At 34.8% G+C, this 20,197-nt stretch overlaps 1 protein-coding gene and 3 long non-coding RNA genes across 4 annotated transcripts; 2 read left to right on the top strand and 2 right to left on the bottom strand.

The window, feature by feature from the left end:
* Window positions 1-4,821: 4,821 nt before the first annotated feature.
* On the bottom strand, window positions 4,822-5,915 carry LOC124635958. The gene is made up of 3 exons (XR_006985087.1): window positions 5,736-5,915; window positions 5,385-5,456; window positions 4,822-4,950 (listed from the first exon to the last, which is right to left on the bottom strand). It is a non-coding gene; the product is annotated as an uncharacterized LOC124635958 (long non-coding RNA).
* LOC124635957 lies at window positions 5,362-7,704 on the top strand. The gene is made up of 4 exons (XR_006985086.1): window positions 5,362-5,669; window positions 6,467-6,550; window positions 7,268-7,339; window positions 7,598-7,704. It is a non-coding gene; the product is annotated as an uncharacterized LOC124635957 (long non-coding RNA).
* Window positions 7,705-10,079: 2,375 nt separating this feature from the next.
* LOC124635805 lies at window positions 10,080-11,807 on the bottom strand. The gene is made up of 4 exons (XR_006985065.1): window positions 11,655-11,807; window positions 10,940-11,014; window positions 10,386-10,629; window positions 10,080-10,224 (listed from the first exon to the last, which is right to left on the bottom strand). It is a non-coding gene; the product is annotated as an uncharacterized LOC124635805 (long non-coding RNA).
* A 962-nt stretch (window positions 11,808-12,769) lies between these two features.
* Window positions 12,770-13,476, top strand: LOC124635974. Its single transcript, XM_047171934.1, has 2 exons — window positions 12,770-12,819; window positions 13,154-13,476. The coding sequence occupies exons 1-2, from the start codon at window positions 12,792-12,794 to the stop codon at window positions 13,453-13,455; spliced, it is 330 nt and encodes a 109-aa protein (XP_047027890.1). The 5' UTR covers window positions 12,770-12,791; the 3' UTR covers window positions 13,456-13,476.
* Window positions 13,477-20,197: the final 6,721 nt, after the last annotated feature.

Below are 20,197 nucleotides of genomic sequence, written 5' to 3'. Positions count from 1 at the left end.
CTAGAATATCTGCATTGTCTATGAATTTATTCATGGTTTTCTTTTTTAAATATTTTCTTAATTATTATATTTTTGATAGCAAGTTATTTTTTAACCCCCGACGCAAAAACGACGGGGTGTTATAAGTTTGACGTGTCTGTGTGTGTGTGTGTGTGTGTGTGTGTGTGTGTGTATGTGGCATCGTAGCTCCCAAACGGATGATCCGATTGTAATGCGGTTTTTTTTGTTAGAAAGGAATGTCATTCGGGAGTGTTCTTAGCTATGTTTGGTGGAAATCGGTTCAGGTCTTCAAGGTCATCAGCTCGTTGGTTACATGTGATAGGAATGTTACACGCTCAGTTTACTTGCAAGCATATGTGGGATCTAAAATTTGAAATACTAATGTCTTCTGGAACCACTGAGCTGGTCTGCTGTTAGGACACGAAGATAGGAGACGTAACCCTGAACTGCCTTTTAGTAAACCCATCGAGTTTGGGCTCGTTTAATTTGTCTTGACTAGTTCTCTTCATGTTTCTAATTGACAAGAACCTAATGCTGGAAATGGGATATGGCGGATGAAACCCTAGAATGGTATATAACCTTGGATCACCAAAGGTTAATCTTTATTGTTTCTCAATCTGTGCAATTCTCCCAGAGCCAGTTTGTCATGAGGATTGTTAAACAGCTTCCTTTGGCTGAGATCGCATATAGCGAACCCATCATAAAAAGAAGGAAAAATTAAGGAGCTCCTTTAAAAAACCATGAAATAAAATTAAATTATAAATTTAAAAAAACCCCCGACCCAAAAAAGTACGCAATTATTATGACAAAATTTTATAAACGATAAACCCTATAAAAAGCAAAAAATAACTTTAAACACTACGTAAGTACCAACTAAAGCATGTCAGACTAAACAAAATTTTGACGTGTCGGGGGACCGCTTTTTACCTTCAAAAATACTTACACAAATCAAATGAAAACTACCTAATTACAACATTCGTATAAAAAACACGTATCTAAACAAAATTATATAAAAAGTTATAAGAAGGAATGTAGTAGGTAGTATATAATTACTTCTAACGTTAGGCTAATAAATTAGAGCGGTCCCCCGACACGTCAAAATTTTGTTTAGTCTGACATGCTTTAGTTGGTACTTACGTAGTGTTTAAAGTTATTTTTTGCTTTTTATAGGGTTTATCGTTTATAAAATTTTGTCATAATAATTGCGTACTTTTTTGGGTCGGGGGTTTTTTTAAATTTTTTACTGTAAATAGCGATATTATATTTACTGGAAATAACCATTATTTGAATATTCCTTCTCGAATATTATGCAATCATAGTATTAAAGGTCAGTTTCCATGGATTAATGGATAAGATAGTGCGATAATACCATTTTAATATTATTCTGTAACTGCTGATTGCATGAAATAAATTGCATCTTTCCTGTACTATCAATCGATTTATTTATTTTGAGTCGATAATGATCGAGAGAATCGGGTTTCACTTGAGTTGCGAAGGCGGAAGGTATAAATTGCAACACCTGAATTTCATATCAATTGTTATCATTATAATATCCATATAAAAATTGCAAGGATTATTTATTGTACAAATTTTTTAAGATACTATTTTCCAATCATTTTGTTGTTAGGACCTAATTGATTACTTTTTTCTTCTGATTTTTTGGTGAGAAATCATCTGATAATTACCCCTAACGCTGCACCCACAGCGCGAGTGTCGGACTCTTACAGACTACCTAAAACCGGAGCCCTTTATGTAACAGGACCGCGGTAACTCTTTGGAACACCCCCGTAGCCCCTGCAGGCTTCAGCCCTAAGAGGCCACGCTAGGACCTATTGACAACCTTAGTTTATACAACTATTTAATCATGACCATGATCTTAAACTATACAGACAGAATTGTGTTTCTTCTTTCCAACAAAAACATATAGAAAGTGGTGAAGGGTGGGCGTTTTGGTTGCTTTCTTTTGTGAAATTTACCTTAAAAGTGCTGATTTTCAGCCCACTCTAATAAATGTTTTTTTTTTTTCTTTTTTTCTCGATATTTCCTTGCTCGGTCTTAAAGATCCCACATTGATAACATGTAACAGCCATCTTGAAACTCTCCGATTTGTTAACACAACATTACTAAGTCAATATGGGATTTGTTGAACGTAAAACTTTATAACATTATAAAGTTATAAATTCAACAAATCTCTGGTTTCTCATGTTATCAATTTACATCAAGTTTGTATAGGCTTATTATTACGAAACATAATAAATAGTTGATTTACTGCCTGTCCGGCAAACCAGTAGGTACCAAACTATTATATTGTAATAGGATTAGTTGTAAACTGAAAGACTGCTATACAAGGTGTTGATTTGCATTTGTGCCATAGTTCAGGAGGAGGACATACAATACGTAAATAATCAATTGGAATTACAGTAGATGGGAAATAACTAATATGCACTGCTTTTTTTGTCATTGTAATGTCGTGGTATTTCAGAAGTAATCCAATTTTATGAATGAAATTTATGAGTGATCGTTGCGTATGCTTTGTGTTTGCGTTTGTGTGAGGGTGCAGCACGGTTTTAAGGCCAGTAACATACGCGCCAAGTTTAAATACGGCTAGATGACATTTACGGAATTACGAAAAAAAATTAAAGAAAAAAAATTACGTACCAATTTTTTTATTGATTTGGGTCGAGAATCATTAGCATAATTACCTCCTTGAATATGGCACGGATGCAAATCAACAGCTTGTATATTGGCTAGATAAAAACCGGCCAAGTGCGAGTGAGACTCGAGCACGAAGGTTTCCACCATTGTCGATAAAAACTCACGTTTGTTATGTAGGAGCTCCCGAAAATATTTATTTTATTCCAGTATCAGTGACAACAATAATTTACCTAGTTGTATCATTTGTGACAATGTCAACTTTCTAGCATCTAGGTAGCTATCAGTCTGATGACAGACAGACAGAGGTCAGCGAAGTCTCAGTAATAGAGTCCTGCTTTGTCGAAAAAAAAAACTTCATTAGTTTTCAGTTGCCACCTTATTGATACTTTTTCAAAGCGTTAATAATATCTAGTAGGAAAACTTACCATGAAGAACAAAATGACAATGAAGTAACTAATTAGCTTTCTCAGTGATTAGCTAAAGTCGTAAACAATTAGACTTAAGGCTTATTACATAGCAAGATAAGAAAGCAATGCCCTAAGTAGGTGAAGTTTAATTTAGATGCGCCTTTTAATATTGTTTAACGGGAAAGTGGAAAATAACTGAAGAACTGAAACCGAAGTAGGTACTTACCTACTTATTTATCTCGAGTAAATTATGTTTATATTTAACTATCTTCAGCTAGAGGTACATAGGTTTCACATATTTGACTCACTCGCATGAAAAGTAGCCTGTGTGGTATTCTGATTTCTGTTGTATCCAATACCGCCTAATTTCATCAAAATCCATCCATCCTCTGAGCCTTTTTCCCAACTCGGCTTCCAGTCTAACCGGATGTAGCTGAGTGCCAGTGCTTTACAAGGAGCAGCTGGATCTGACCCCCTCAACCTAGTTACCCGGGCAACCCGATACCCCTTGGTTAGACTAGTGTCAGACTTACTGGCTTCTGACTAGGTACTTAGTTTCATCAAAATCCGTATAGCAATATAGTTTGCGTATGTAGAAGTAACAAATAGCTTATACAACAATCTTTCGCCTTTATGACTTATCAGTCAACTCTAAAATGGAAACAAACTGATGTATGCCTACTTTATCTCGAGTAAATTACCTTTATATTTGATATCAACAATTCCACAATACCACAACTATCAACAGTTATCAATGCACTTATTGTTACTTATATCTCCTCTGATAATGCACTATTTCTGTTGCAGATTGCAAATGCAGTACAAACCAGTGCTGTCAGACCTGCAAGTGCGATGCATCTTGCACATGCAGTTGCAAACGGTCTACACCAGCCACTGACCCTGCTAAGACCACCAAGAAGTAAAGCCTACGTTTTGTAAACTCCTTCGTTGTCCAAAAAAAAATATATAGCATACGAATAATTCGATAAGAGTAAATACAGATGCCAGCGCATCAAGCTACACAACTCTGAAATTTTTCACCAAGCAATATTGAACCTTATGCTGAAGAGATAAAGTGGAAAATCTATTAAAGGAATCTGACAGATTGCAGTAGCTTAGTGTCGATCTGACAAAATTTCTCAATAGATTTTCAACCTTATCACAATAGTGGAAGGTTAATGTTCGATTGGTAAAATTTGACAGATACGGGTAGGTTGACCTGCTGGTGTCTTTGCAAGAATTTTATAAGTAAAGTCTTTGTTCTCAATTCAAAATTAATGCTGAAATGAACTTGAAAATCGAAGTCACGGTTCCTTATTGGTTTTAATGTATGCTTAAAAACATCTGATTAAATACTGGGTAATAAAATTGCAAATTAATTGTGTTAAATTCAACGAAACGTTTTGCCTTTGTCATGCATAAGTTCAGATATCTCTTCTTCCAATAACTTGGTAATTATGCAAGTAATCTACTATCTATTGTTAAACAGTATTTTATAAGCGTATTTTTGTATTCTTGTGTTATTGCTTTTTCCAGTCACCTTTATTTGACTTTGTGTTGTTTACAAGTGTGAATAAGCATTAAATATTGTTAAAAGTGTAATTTTATAATTTGGGATACCTAAATAATAAAAAAAATCACAACGTTTTTCCGATTTGATGTTTTTCAGGGCCAGTACTTTGTACGAAAATAATACTAAACTTAGAATATAATATTTTGACACATTTTGTCATTCTTGTATGATAATTAAAAGTGCACGTCATTATTTGTTCTTTTTATTTCTCTCTCCAAGTTAATAACAACATAAACTAAATACCTAATTATTTTTTACACATTTCAAACGTAATTTCAGTAGACATTTCCAGTGCAGTTTATTTCATACAGGTATCTGAAACAAAATAAGTATTTCGTCATCAATGATAGTTCCCACACTGAAGAACTTTATATCACGCGGATACCCCAGAGAAAATAGCTAGTAATGACCATTCAACCGATTTGTTCTTGCAACATGCACAGAGCAGTTTAATTTACTCATTTAACAGAGCTCAAAATATCCGTTCCCTTTTGCCCTACTTTCATTTGCGGTTTTGAACCTTCTTTACGAGAACTTTCGATACCCTGTCACAGGCAGGTACAGTATTGTTTAATAGCTCACGGGAACTACATACCAAGGTACCCTTTCGAAACTGACATCTCTCGTACGTCCAAAGTCTTGGGTATGACGCCATACAATATTTGGCACTAGTCGTTAGCTTCGTGCGTTGGATGCCTGTTTCAGAAGTGTACCTTAACTAGAATATTACGTTAGTACATGGTACTAACGATCAGTGTAGATGTCGTGACAGTCGCAGCCAGGCACGCAGTTCCCGCTCGAAGGAGGTTCTAAGGACACATCTGGAAGAAAAACATGACCTTTTAGTGAGAACACTACTGATAGTCCTATATTATTATCTCTAAGGGTATAGGATAGCTACATAACGTATAGGTGAAGGACGTATAGGTTTTTATGTTTGGGTGAACGCAAGAATCTCAGGAACGTTTTGAAAAATTTGCTCAGTTGCATTTATCAGGAACGGAGGTTTCTTTCTCGTCGTAATGCAAAGTTAGGTAAGTAATTGCCGCGAACTGTTTTTAGTTTGATTTGAATTAACACAAGACAAGAAAAATACTTACCAGTATGACCGACACAGATCCTCATTTTCACTAAAACCAATATTATCAAACGTAATATCTTTCCACTGACTTGTTTCTACAAACACAGCAAGAGTGACAATGAAATAAAATGCATCCAAGTATGCTGCTGCAGTTACATTGCAAAAAGTTGTTTTAAGAAAAACCTATTTGACATTGATATGGCTTAACAAAAGAAAACTAATGAGGCGTTAAGATACTTGTAGGCAACTATTTCACTACAATATGCTAAATAATGTAAGAATGAACAGATTTGGCCATACATAAGCGATATTAAACAAATAAAGATCAAATATATATGGATGGAATATTTGAAAGACAATAAGAAAATAATAATTCTTACCAAAATGGTTAGCGGTCATTGTAAGAGCCCTATGTTCAGTAATAGGATGGCAATTGGAAGATAATATCATAAGTACGGCTATTATTATGAGGATTATTTTTGCTTCGATGATTGTAATCTAATATACTATTAATTATGATTAGTACTGCTACAATTAGGTGAGCAACCATAGTCTAAAGATGTGACTATGTAACGGTCGATAAAATTCCTATTATTCTTTTGTTTAAACAATCTTTTGTTAGAAGATCAACAGTATCGCTTGATAAAGCAGTCAATCCAAAAAATATCCGAGGTCTTGTCGGCCTCGCTATTGTGAAGTTTTTACCATATTATCTTAAACTAGTATATAAACCTGAGTAAATTGTTACAGAAGCATAGTTTACTGCTATCTTCTCTACAGATAACCAAAGAACTAAACCAACCAAAATGCCTGCTCCTACTGAATCCTGCAAAGGTAAGTTATTTATAATTTCATCCGTAAAGCCCTTACCATAAACATAAACCATATTTCTTACCAAAACACTCATTGCCATTAATGGGCCTCGAAGAAAATAAAATGGAAATCCCTAATCTTGTAAAATATCAATATCAACAGCAAAAATGGTAAGAGAAAGATGTAAAAGCTTTTTTGGGGATGCTGTTCTTTTGTATTTACTGACATGAAAAAAATCTAATTTACTAACTTTCAGTTCACAATTTTGACTTTTACATCTAACCCAACTTGTATTTTTGCTTTACTTTATTTATTTATTTATTTATTGCAAAAATGTATACAGTTACAGAAATACATCCTTATCCTAGGTATACATTACCCTGTTAGGGCGCAGCAAATTAATTTAAAACTATCTCAACACAACATATATATACTATTTAATTCTTCTTACATCTAAAAGGACAATAATTATAGTTATTTATTTACATTACAATTGTGACTTAATAATTAAATACATACATAAATATGTATATATATATATTACATTTGTGTATAATAAGTTAACATTGTTATTAATTTCTTAATTATTATATCGACTATTTATTGCACAGTGTCTATAGGAACAATATAATACTGTTTCGTTGTTTTATTAATTATAGTTATTTATCACTTTAAGTCTCTATCTTCTAGGTATACTACTAATTAACCTTACTACTAATTAACCTTTTTTCTTTACAGACTCGTGCAAAGATGCTGATTGCTGCAAGGACAACAATTGCGAGACCAATTGCTCCGACTGCTCCGCTGATGGTAAAAAGTTTAACTTTATACATACTTGTAGCTAACGTTACTTTTGTTTCTCTTTGCTGTCCCACTTGTGGAAACAGACCTTCCCCTTAGGAAAGTGTTGGCTCTTATGAGGTAAAGATTTAATTGAATAACATAATATGTCTTTATGTTAACTACCTTTTCGCTCGTTACTGTAAGTACTTACAGTAAGTCAGTATATAGTAGATTACTACCTGTACAGGGTCCAACTTTCATTTTTAATATTTTGCTTTTTTACAGGTGGTTGCTGCAAGTGAAGGGGGACATTATATATATATGTAATACATTATAATCAATTGTTTTAATGTAATCTTTTTCTGGTTTATTCAATAAAATGGTTTAAAAAGTTCATTTGTTTCTATTTTATTATTTGCAATAATTATCTCTGATTTACCCGCTGCAGACTAAACTGTCGGGCAAATAAACTGAAACTAACTGACAGCTGACAGTTTGATGGTAATCGTAAATGCCATGAAACTTTTTATCAGGACTATACCTGATTATATAACATGCACATTACCATACATGTCGATACCCAATCAAACTATCAATCGAAACTATCGATCACAAATTAATAACAATGCCACTAATAACTAGAACAATATAGGTACCTCTAGTGTTACAACAATGAGAGAAGTATCAGGGTTTTTTAAAGAATCTAACAAAAAATATTGACTCCAGAACCTACCGGACGATAGTTTTCTTTTCAAACATTCCTTGACATACCAGTAAGTCATGGTGAAATATATAACCTACAAGTTTTAGAAAAACCAGTCACGTATTCAACATTAAGAATATCTTTGTTATCAGAACTACTAAAACGCGTGTAAATTCAGTAGTTACTTTCAATCAATTAAGTTTTTACTTGTAAAATTCATGTCTACTCGTGACAAATCCTACAGAATCAATCAGTTCGACGATGGAAAAAGGGCACCTTGTGGTGCAGTTTTTTATTATGGCTCATGCACATTGCACACCGTTTTTAACCGACTTCCCTAAAAGGAGGAGGTTCACAATTCGTCGGGATCTTTTTTTTTATGTATGTTCACCGATTACTCGAAGACGCCTGGACCGATTTGCAAATTTTTTTTTTGTTTGATAGGTATATACCTTCCAGGTGGTCCCATAATCACCAGGTCAGGATCTGATGATGGAAAGCCTGAGAAATCGAGGGCAACTTTCGAAAATTGTAGGCGTGCATAAGTTAAAAACTTGACAATGAGGTGTACGTCTGATAACACTATGCAACAGTGAAGATTTGGAGCTGACCTGATGATGGATACGAGAAAAGGTCGAGGGAACTCGACAACTGAATGTGTAAACTACCTCGTGTTTGGGCTTATTTTATTCGTATTGATGAGAACTTTCCAGAAATGCGGATAGTGACCACTATGCTTGTCACTGAAAAGCCAAAAATAAAAAACTTTTTATTAGTTGTCAAATCACCAATTTGAACAATAGGCGGCAAGTCCTTTGCAGATCAAAGAGTCACGATACTCTGTACCGGTGTGACATCGGCGATACCAGATCGTTATGATGTGAGGTTTTACGCACTAACATTCATCTCTATACTCAATGTCAAAGGTTTTTAGGGTTCCGTACCCAAAGGGTAAAACGGGACCCTAATGTTTTCGTAGGAGCGAAAACGGACAGTCCTCCGTGATAGTTAGAGAGTTGAAATTTTCACAAATGATGTATTTCTGTTGCCGCTATAACAACAAATACTGAAAACTAAAATAAAATAAATATTTTGGGATGCTCCCATTGAACAAACGTTTTGTTTGCTCATTTTAAATAATTGTACGGAACCCTTCGTGCGCGAGTCCGACTCGCACTTGGCCGGGTTTTTATTTCATACTAGCTTTTGCCCGCGGTTTCACACACATCCCGAGATAACTGCTTAACGCAACAGTGAGGTGACAAAAACTAGTCTATATCCTTCTTTCGACTTTAAGCTACCTCCTCTCAACTTTTCAGCCATGATTGAGTTAACATAACGTCAATAGCTAGGTGCACGGTGTCAAGGAGAGGGTCTTATGGAGGAGGACGGGCTGGAAACTACATAGACACTCTTTTCAAAACAGATTTATCGGTCCTGATTTATGAATAACTAGCTTCTGCCCGAGGTTTCACCTGTGTCTCAGATGGTGACAAAAACTGTCCTTCTAACGGGTCTAAGCTACCTATCCTCTAATTTTCAGCTTAAACGGTTCAGCCATTCTTGGGTTATAAAGTGTGTAACCAACACGACTTTCTTTTATTATATTGTATACCTATAGATTCCTGAGTAAATAAAACCATTACTATCAAAATCCTTCAAAACTTTAACATAATAATTTTATATGTCAATGATAATCAAGAAATCAATAAACGCACATTCTTTGCACTTCAGACTGGGCAGGCATCAAACCGGAGAAGGTAAAAATCTCAAAGTAATTAAAAATATTTTTGAGTTTAATAACAATATTTAGCGATAGAGTTTCTTTTTTATTTAAGTTTTATTTTAGATTTTGAAACTACCAATTGTAACGAATCCGTAATACATGCATTATGTGATTTTTGTTGATAACATAGCTTTTAATGCTTTCATAACTTTACAACCGTTTAAGTGATATGATGCCACAGGCACAATTTAAGTGCTCATAGAAGTCAAGCTTGCAATACTCTTACATTTGTGTCGAGGGTTAAACACAGGACAGGTTCCAAAAACAAACACAAGAAATAACTTCAACAGGACATTATATTAGACAGTAGAAGAACACGAGTGTTACAAAGAAGACTACAGTGAACGTGATGGGGAAGTAGGTCTCTAAGAAGTTGCTGGCGCGGGTGAAGAGAGAGTCCATGCTGAAGTTAGCAGCAGCCACCTAGAATAAATGAGATTTCAAAGCAATTTGGTACTAAGGAAATATTAATTCACCTGAATTTTATTTTGTTTCTCTATTTTTTGTTTTACTTTACTGATTATATAAAACCATTAATATCCATCCAAGTTACCAATAATCCCACTTTCAGCAATACCACTTACCAGTCACTCAAACTAGCATCAAACAAGAGTAGGTAAACAAAAAGGCTCCACAAAAAAACACAAGAAATAACTTCAACAAGACATTATATTAGACAGTAGAAGAACACGAGGGTTACAAAGAAGACTACAGTGAACGTGATGGGGAAGCAGGTCTCTAAGAAGTTGCTGGCGCGGGTGAAGAGAGAGGGGCGGCGACCGCGCCTGTCCGAGTCCATGGTGAAGTTATGGGGTTAGCAGCAACCACCTGGAAGGAACAAGATGTTAATAAATGACTAGTTAATGTGGTAACAAGAATTCAAATGACACAGTAGATAGAGAGAGAGGAGAAAGAGAAATGTTATTTCGCAAAAGAAAGAGGAAATGTAGCTAAAAAGTTACAGCAACATAGTCGATAGGTGAGTGTTTCTAAGAGTGTGGTTTGGGAAGTAGATCTGAAAGATGTTTAAAAATATTCATAGTTTCTTTGCTTGTAGTAAGTACTGTAAAGAATTTAAAACCAATTGAGTATTAACGTTTAATTATATGTTTTTTTTTTTTCAAATATCTTAATTTACCTTTAGAAGTGCAGTCGTCACAGCCTTTATCTTTGCAGGCACAGTTATCTGCGCAAGCACCACCCTTGCAGGATTCTGTCAAATGGTAACAATTAAAGGTTATTAACATAAGAATCTAATAGGAACACTGGTTTCAATAGTTGGTAAAAAAAATATAGTAAAGTTGTTAATGATTCCGAAAAATACGAACCTAATTCTTGCTTTGTTCCAAAATATTTTCAAGAGTGTAAAAAAATTAATGCAACTGCAAAATGAAGCTCTGTTCCATTAGAAATGAAATAAATAACTAAAGTCATAAATCGTTTGAATCTTGTTTATAAAGAAGGAAGAGACCTTCAATTAAAAAAACTACAAATTTTACCTCCTGATTATACCACTCAAAGACAGTATAGTCAGTACAGTATACAGAATATAAATGAGATATTAAAGGAAATATAAAAAAATAAGGATAACGAAGTTTCCGACCAAGTGTTTAAATTAACAACCAAAATATTTTCCAAAATTAAAAGTGCTAACCAAATTGGAACAGTTAAATGAAGACTTTCTTAAAGGCAGTTAAATATTTTCCAAAAGTTCCAGATTGTAATCACTGGTATACTTGGACCATGTCATGGAGTCAGTTGGAAATTTAATCATACTGATAAAAATAAATATTCTAAAATTGATTTTATCGTGAATATTAAAATCATAGCTGATAAAGAATTCCTCATCTTACCTTTACACGGTTCACAAGGGGCAGGCATGTTGGTAGTTTCTGTTGCGGTTTTACGTCAAACTATGCAACATCTTGGTCGAAGCCATGTTTTATACTGCAAAGCCATCGCAAAAACTCACGATATCTGGAGCAAGGCTGACAAATAACTGTAAGCTATTATAATACTGAAATTGTTTGATATAATAAAGGAATTTGAATGTAAACAAAAAAATAATGTTGACAAAATAGTTTGGGTTTGTTGAATAATAGGTAAGCATCAGCGGTCTTGTGATGGAAGTAACTACCTTGGGAGACACGTTATATGAAACAGTTAATAATTAAGCTGGTATATAACTTCTCGCTTCTGAATTCAAAATAGTATAATGTGGAGAAAAACATAACGATGACAGAGGAGACTGCAAATGATACAAAAGTTTGTCATCATCATTCTTGCATGTCTTCTTTCTCCATACCTATATGAAGTCATTTCCTAAGAGATACCCTTTTCAGTCATATCGTCTTCCACGTACTCCAAACATCATTTCATTGGTTTCTCTACACCCATCCACATTCATGCTCACCACCTTAAATACGTAACATACCACTAAGGAAAAAAAAGTAATAATGCTTACATTGGTATGATTAAATCATGGACCTAAGTAGGTGTTCTATTGGGACTACCGAAATCTGAGACATTCTTTACGAGTTGTGTGAGAGGTAAACGTAAGTAATATCCATCAAAATTGGATACATTTTCTAAAAGTAAACTTAGCAATTCTTATTTAAACATTTCCATAAAAATAATCCACCATTAAATAGTATAAAAAAAACTCAGTTTACTTTAAAGCCAATCGGCATTTTCCAAACTTCCAGATCTTCATCTGTTTCCACTCATTCAAGCATCACAGCTCAGTGGAGCAAGTCCTCAACAATAATATTTCTTTAGGCAATTCAACAGACAAAAAAATAGGAAAGAAAAGTCAGTCCATCAATTGATGGGTTCCGCACGATCACACTTACTGAACATCGAGGAAGCAACTCCAAGGCTTTTCCTATTCCTAAAGTAACCTTGTTTGAAGAACTGCTCCTATATTTAAGAGATTAAAATTATTTTCATATCATTCGCACAAAGAAAACAGAAGATTGCAGATAGCAATAATGGCGACGATCACCCAAACTGTGCAAGGTAGGATATCATTTTGTGTTGCATATTTAAAATGTTTGAGCACTCGGAACGCCTGTTAATTTTTCAAAAGCAAAGTTAACGCTATACCAGACCTGATTCTTGTAGGCTTTATTTCAATGAACTAATCATACTGACTGATAGTGCTTGTTTATTTATTTGTTTGAAAGGATTAATCTGAGGAGCTATTGTATTGTTTGACTTCTTTCAGTGTTAGATATTATCGAGAAAACTTAACTTAGGCTTTTGATCCCGGTGTACGGAGAACTTCCCACCGGATGTGGATTTTGCTGCTGTAGGAAGCAAATAATAAATAAATTGAATTTATCTATTTCAGAATACCTGCCAAAAACCCAGATCAAGCAAATCACGTCTCCAAGGACCAAACCTCAGCTTCAAAAAACCAAACACGAGCCTCAAGCTCTTGGATGCCCAGTCGACTGCCCATGCAAGACCAAGAAAGAAAGCGTATTTGCAAGACCTATGGCACTACTTTTCAATGCCATAGGAATCCTTGTGGCTTTAATAGCCACATACATGATTGTCACCACAAATTCTAATATCTATCTCGTCTTCTGGGTCGCCTATTCAGTACTAAGACGGCTTTCCAAATCCCGATCGCACATTAAGTCTGATTAAAAATGTTGTATGCACGCTATTTATTCGTAGGCTAACTATTTATTTGTTTATTTATTTGAAACTCTGAGCATGCTAAGTATTCAATAAATTGTTTTCTGTTTATGCTTGTTTGTTTTTTGTTGTTGTCGTTGTTTGTAATGTTTATTAATTTGTGAGTCTATTAAATGATAGTGAGATCATGGTAGATAAGTATTGCTAATGTGTTATAATGTAACGTAAAGGTACTGCTACATTTCTTTATAATGGTACATTTTGATCGTTTTCTTTCCATTTAACTGAGTTCTTTCTTCATCTATCCTTCCTTCTTTTATGTTTTGTCTATTCTGTCTTGATCATTTTTGGGAGTTTTTATATTCAAGATTTTTATAGTTTCTACTTTAATTTTGATTACTATGATGAGATTCAGATGACTCACACTCATGAAGTTACTGCAGATCAGTGTGAGTAATAATGTAAACGACGTTTTTACTGAGAATTTTTTGAGGAAAATCTTATGAGCCAATTTTGGTTTAGATTGCATTTTGATTTTGCATAGCGGAGAAAAAACTCCCAATCAATTATTGATAAAATTAGTTTTTTAGTGTCCAATAAGAGTTAAGTAGATAAGCTTTTGAATACATTCGACTTTTTTATGACTGACGTTAATTCTAAAATATCTCCTGATCAAGCGATACTTATCCCATAACTAAAGAAAGCAATTCGTATCACAAAGTATCCGAAAAGAAACTGGCGAAACTTGGAAATTGTTAATCCCTACTTTTTGTCTTTTCGTGGCAAAGTTGCTCTCAAACGGGTGAACCGATTTGGATGCACTTTTTTTATAAAAGCTAGTGTTTCAGTCGTGTTTTCTTTTCATCCAAAATCAGCTCAGCCTTATAGTTACTTATTAACTGTTTCCCTAACTCAAAATCTCTCTGGTTTACAAAAAGATTCAAGATCATTTGCGTATTATTTTATGATTTCGGTGAATTCTCAGTATGTTGATACCTACTCTTGAGTTTTTGTTGCAATTAGTGCCGCTAGCAAGTTCACTGATCTGATATTAACACTTCAACATTTTTAGGGTTCCGTACAAAAAGGGTAAAAAGGTAAGTAGGTACCCTTCTATAAGACTTTGCTGTCTTCCTGCCTGTCTGTCACTTGGCTGTATCTCATGAGCCATGACAGGTGAAATTTTCACAGGTGATGCATTTGTATTGCTTCTGAAAACTATAATAAAATAAACATTGTAGGGGGCTCCCATGCAACAAACCTATGTCTAAATATGATGCTCGTTTTATTGTTAATGGTACAGAACCTCTGGACCCCTTCGTGCGCGAGTCCGACTCACTCTTAGCGGTTTTTTTTTGTGATAAGATTTTGGCGCAATTTTGAGATCATAGATTGTGAACTACAGAACACGAATGTTATTTTTTCCTATACAAGTACATACTTTTTGCTCTGTTTTTTACTTATTGATATTTTTTTGAAAGGTACAACCACCTATTTGGTTGTTATTTGGTATTGTTGAGATCGGCATTGAACTAGAGTTTGTACGAGATAAATTATTTTGATCTGAATTTAGAACTTATTTAAGTTCTTAAAAACTAGATATGGCTTTGACCTTTGCTAGCTATATTTTTATGATGACGCAAAAAGAGGCGTGTTATTAACAGCTACTTGTATCTGCTTGTATGTAGCTCCGTATCCCTAAATAGTTGAATCGATTTGGATGCGGTCATTGGAGATGAATGCTGGTGCTCTGGCGGTGTTCTTATAGTCATGCTTCATACAAATCGACTCAAACGTTAAAAAAATATTCATTTACATTACCTATGTGTATTGCTAGACGTAACGGTACATGCTCTGTTGTGAAAATAAATCGTCATACATTATTTGATTGTCTTTTGTACACGAATGGCAGCTTTTAGACACGTTTTTTTTTTAATTTGTATCAAGTTTCTTTTGAAGACTGCAACCTAAAAACTCTCAAGCTGCATCTTCCAATTGACTATCCAGACGATATACGATCGATGCAATATTAAATGTCAGTAAGTATATTCGTCTGCAATGCATCGTTCAAGTGGTTGAATTAATAAATTGCTATAAGGCGACCCTCCGAGCGATGTGAAACGGAGCGTGACTCGTGACCGACGACTCAGACGAAATGTTTTGTAAGTAACTTCTATCCGTGGGTTTGGCTGCGTCTAATAAATCTAGTATATATCAGGTATTAGCTGCGTGACTAACTTTTAGTAAAATTGAACTCTCCGTTTGAGCGTGAAGAGTGGTGAAGATATAGATAACAACAAAAAATACAATCGTACATTCTTTGGCGCCTTCCTTTATTATGACGATATATTTGCTTCCACTACTTAGCCCCCAGATAAAATTAGCCAAAGTCCTTTCCAAGCTCTTGACTAGGTACCTGAGTGTGTTTAAATCAATTTGGTTCAGTAGTTTTGGTATGAAAGGGCAGTCAAAGTCAAACTCAAAAACGTTTATTGAAACTAGGCTAGTTTTTAGCACTTTTTCACTTCAAATAATATAAAAATTCCTAGTGTTATGGCTGGGAAGAATGGCAACTCAGACAGAGTATTTATAATTTTAGTAAGGATATTAAGTTTCTTTCTTATTCAAAGACAACGTTTTTAATTACTATCACAATACACAGTTACATTGTATAGATTAGGTAGACAATCTCACTGTGACGACTTAAGCCACAATTAGCGGGCGTCGAGTAATGAACGCTTGCGCATATTAACGCGACACTTCCTAGCTTTCTCTACAAGTGTCATAACTTATAACCACTTGTGTTCGAGGGGTTGACAATTAGCTGTATGCTTACAGACAATGTTTCTAAAAGATATTGATAATGTTTTCCATTGTGCCAAGAAGAACATTAAATTGAATATCTTATTACTAAGCGTCTAGTGCAAGTGCTGGATCACAGAAGGAAAGTATGACCAAGAGTATTAATGTAACCGAAATCCTAAATCAGTATACTGAGAACCAAAACCTAAAGTTAAGAAAAGTTTAAAATGCACCTACCTAAGCAATTTTTTTTCAACTACGTAGGTATCGAAACGAAACCAATCCACCCGACATAATATCCTGCCGCTGTTGACAAGACAACTAAAAACTTTTTAAAAGACTTAACTTATTATGATAAACCTTAGATCCATCACTGGAAAACCAGCACTCAGCAGGCAAATAAATAGATAGATGTTTTTTTTTATTCTAAACCTGTTAGTAATGAACAACACAGGACATTTCAAACAAAGAAAAGTACAATTAAAAGATATTTCATTTCTTAAAGACAACCTTTGGACACAGGTCTTTTACAACACCACTCCTTTCATTAGGTTAAAAATACTCCCATCAACAGAGCTCAAATTAGTTCCACAACAAGACAAGATAGCAAGCCAATAGCATTGTAAAATCAAGCATTAGGAGTTCGATAGTTGTTTTATAGCGAGTGAATCACTCGTGCGCAGGTACGGGTCGACGACATCGGCAGACGTCGTGTCGTGTCGGCAAACCGCTGTGGTCATAACTTTACTAGCTTGTACACGCGACTTTCAAAACATTTTTTAAAACATAGGATCACTTTTTCAAGATTATGTGTCGAATTTAGGTAATCCTCATGGTCTATCCACCTTGGGTCGGTGCAGGTTGTGTGCCCGGAGTCTTACCGGCTATCGAAGAGATCATCATCATTATCATCTTAGCCATACTGGTAGGGTTACGTTTCTTAGAAATGTGGTTTCCATATTTAAATGATTGTTTTTGGTAGTTTGGCGGATTACTGAGAAGTTGTTTGTATTTTTTGTTTCTCTGATTTGATTTGTCGAAAATATTTATAGATCTGAGTGTAGGTTTAGAAGAGTTTCCTTAACTTTACCACTTTCAAGGAGAACTAAAATTGACTAAAAAAGGGAAAATGAAGACGACTCAAAGAGTATTTTAGAAATAAGATCGCTATAGGTAGGATTCGATTTTTATTGATGAGGGTCTTATCTGGATCTTAAAAATATTTTCAATCAGTTTGCACAAAAACTTTCAAAGGAACTCGGAGCGTGACTTAGTACAAATAAAAATAACAAAATGTATTTCAGTTCCATACCTTGAAATGAGATTAAGTTTTTTGCTGATGTTTTGATTTCCTTCGTCGATATTATGTGAAAATAAATAAACAAATTGTAAGAGCCCCTGCACGTTGAAAACTTGTAGTACGCCGATAATTTGATTGGGCTAATAAATCAGTATTTAGATGAATGGTCAAAGTCAAATGTTTTTATTTTAAATAGGCCTTAGCAGGCTCCTATGAAACATCACACTAGTTGCACGGTTCCTGTATCTTGGGGACTTGTGATTCACTATAACCTTCAAAATAAATAAGCTGATAAAGAATTGATAAAATTATATAAAAAAGAAGAAAATAAAGAAAGAAAAATACAATAATAACAAAAAGTTGCGCCAAATAGATCCAGTTCAGCATTACGCCAGACAGCTAGTGCCTGACGCTGGTTAACAACTGAGCCTATGAGGAGTTGCGGATGTCAATCGGTATGAAATAATTAATGATTTAGAGAGCAAATAAGAAAAATTATATAAAATGTCAAATATAAGAGCTGATAGTTTAGCGTGCATTGTGGTAGGACTCTTACTGATGCTACAAAACTGACTGAACCAGTTTTGCAATATATTTTTGGAAGGCTGTATCGTGTTTTGATAAAAACAGCAAATTATACTAAACGCGAAAGGAATTTTTGCCTCGAAGCTTGCAGACAGTTAATTACACAAAAACTGCAAATGCTTCTAATGGTGGTTCTTGATTCTCACGGGAAATAATATGGGTATGGGGAAATAATGGGGGTAGGGTTTTGGTTTTATTTTTCTGTATTATGGGTTCCTTTTATGGTAAGATGAGCTCAAGCTTGCGTTAAGTTTCTTTTAGCAGTTTTCCATTAAGACTTAGCAGATGTTTGTATAAAACTAGCTTGTTTACCGCGGTTTCACCAGTGTCACGGAAACTTCTTCCCGTATCCGGATAAAATATAGCCTAAGTTACTCGGGAATAGTGTAGCTTCACAGCAGTGAAATATTTTTTCAAATTGGCCTGCTCATTCCTGAGATTGGGAAGTTCAAACAAACAAACTTCAGCTTCATAATATTATTATAAACTTTTATACGAATATCTTTCGATAACCATCTTCTTCTGCAGTTAGGTAAGGTACCATCATAAATTCTCTCCAAAAAACGTTCCCCTTCACAAAATTAATGTCACTGAATTATAGCTCCGTATTCCAGGGCCCATAAACTTCAAAGATAGTGCGCATAAGTTTCAGAGAACGCCAGTTCTTTGCCAAGAATATTGCAGCCGTATTTGGCATATTAATTAGGTCCTTACTGCGCCTAATCTTGAAAATTACGAGACATTTCTTTTTTATATGACGACCTCGATGGCGCAATGGTCATCATGCCGGACCGCCGAACCTGAGGTCCCGGGTTCGATTCCTGGTTCGGTCGACATTTGTGTGATGAGCATGCTTGTTGGCCGTGGTCTGGGTGTTACAATATGTATTTATAAATATGTATATATGTAGCTATATGTAGTTTATCAGTTGTGTTAGCACCCATAACACAAGTTAATAAATAACTTACCATGGGGCTAACCGACCGTGTGTGAAAAAGGTGTCCCGACATTATTATTATATGAACTGGAGTTCATTTGAAACTAGCTATTTCCCGTGGTTTTACTCACATCCCGGGAGAACTTCCCACTTTCCGCAACCGGGTAAAACAAGCCCACGTCTTTTCTCAGCCTTTAGACTAGACTATCTGTACCCGACAGACAGACAGAGTTACTTTCGCATTAATAGTACCTACGTCACAGGAGTGTTAATTCGTAAGGATTGTAATTTATTATAGTAAACGATAAATCCCACAAAACATACCAATAGTTGTCCATTTGTTACGACTTATCTACAAAACGACGGGCCTTTTTAGGAACTACCACTGGTAAAGCCTAACTTTGCTATAGCTACTTTAGTACATTATTCAAAAAACACCGCGTATTTTTCATGTCAAGTACTATCTATATCTATTATTATTAGCAAATTGACATTACACAGTTCCAAAGTTCATATAGGAAAGCTTGCTACATATAGAATGGATTGTAAGGCGGCGAGTGAACCGGTCCGGGTACTATCCGAACCGGCCTGTTTTTGTTTACGGCCCTCCGATCATTTATTGTACCTATAGATACCTGTAGGTACCTGCACGCCATTGGATAAATAACTATCTTATTGTAGGCGAGGAGTTGGAGTTGTGGATTGTATTTAATTGGGCTTTTTGGTTTTCTGTTATGTTTTTATAAGTATTTAATTACTTAACGTTCAGTCTATGTGCATTCCGTAAGAATATACCTAGTATTATAGATAAAGGACAATAAGGAATCTGTACAGACAAACAAGACGAAAAGTCTTTTAAAATGGATGTCTCATTTATCAGGCTAAATAATATTTCAAATAAACGTACGAAACTCCATTAAAGATTATTTGAAAAGAACCGTTTCTTATTTAAGAGAATCCGACATAATTAATATAAAAGTAATGATCTCTGTTCCTTTGACTTGATACCGGCTTAACATTTTTTTAACACTACATTTGAAAGCTACTTCATTCATAACCAATTAACCCAAACAACCTACTATCAATCACCTCAACCCCAACTTCAATAACCTATCCATCTCCTCTTC

The sequence above is a fragment of the Helicoverpa zea genome, chromosome 13 (assembly GCF_022581195.2).
Source record: "Helicoverpa zea isolate HzStark_Cry1AcR chromosome 13, ilHelZeax1.1, whole genome shotgun sequence".
NCBI classification, from domain to species: domain Eukaryota; kingdom Metazoa; phylum Arthropoda; class Insecta; order Lepidoptera; family Noctuidae; genus Helicoverpa; species Helicoverpa zea.
Note: the sequence above shows the minus strand (reverse complement) of the source record. Positions and strands in the feature narration are given on the sequence as shown.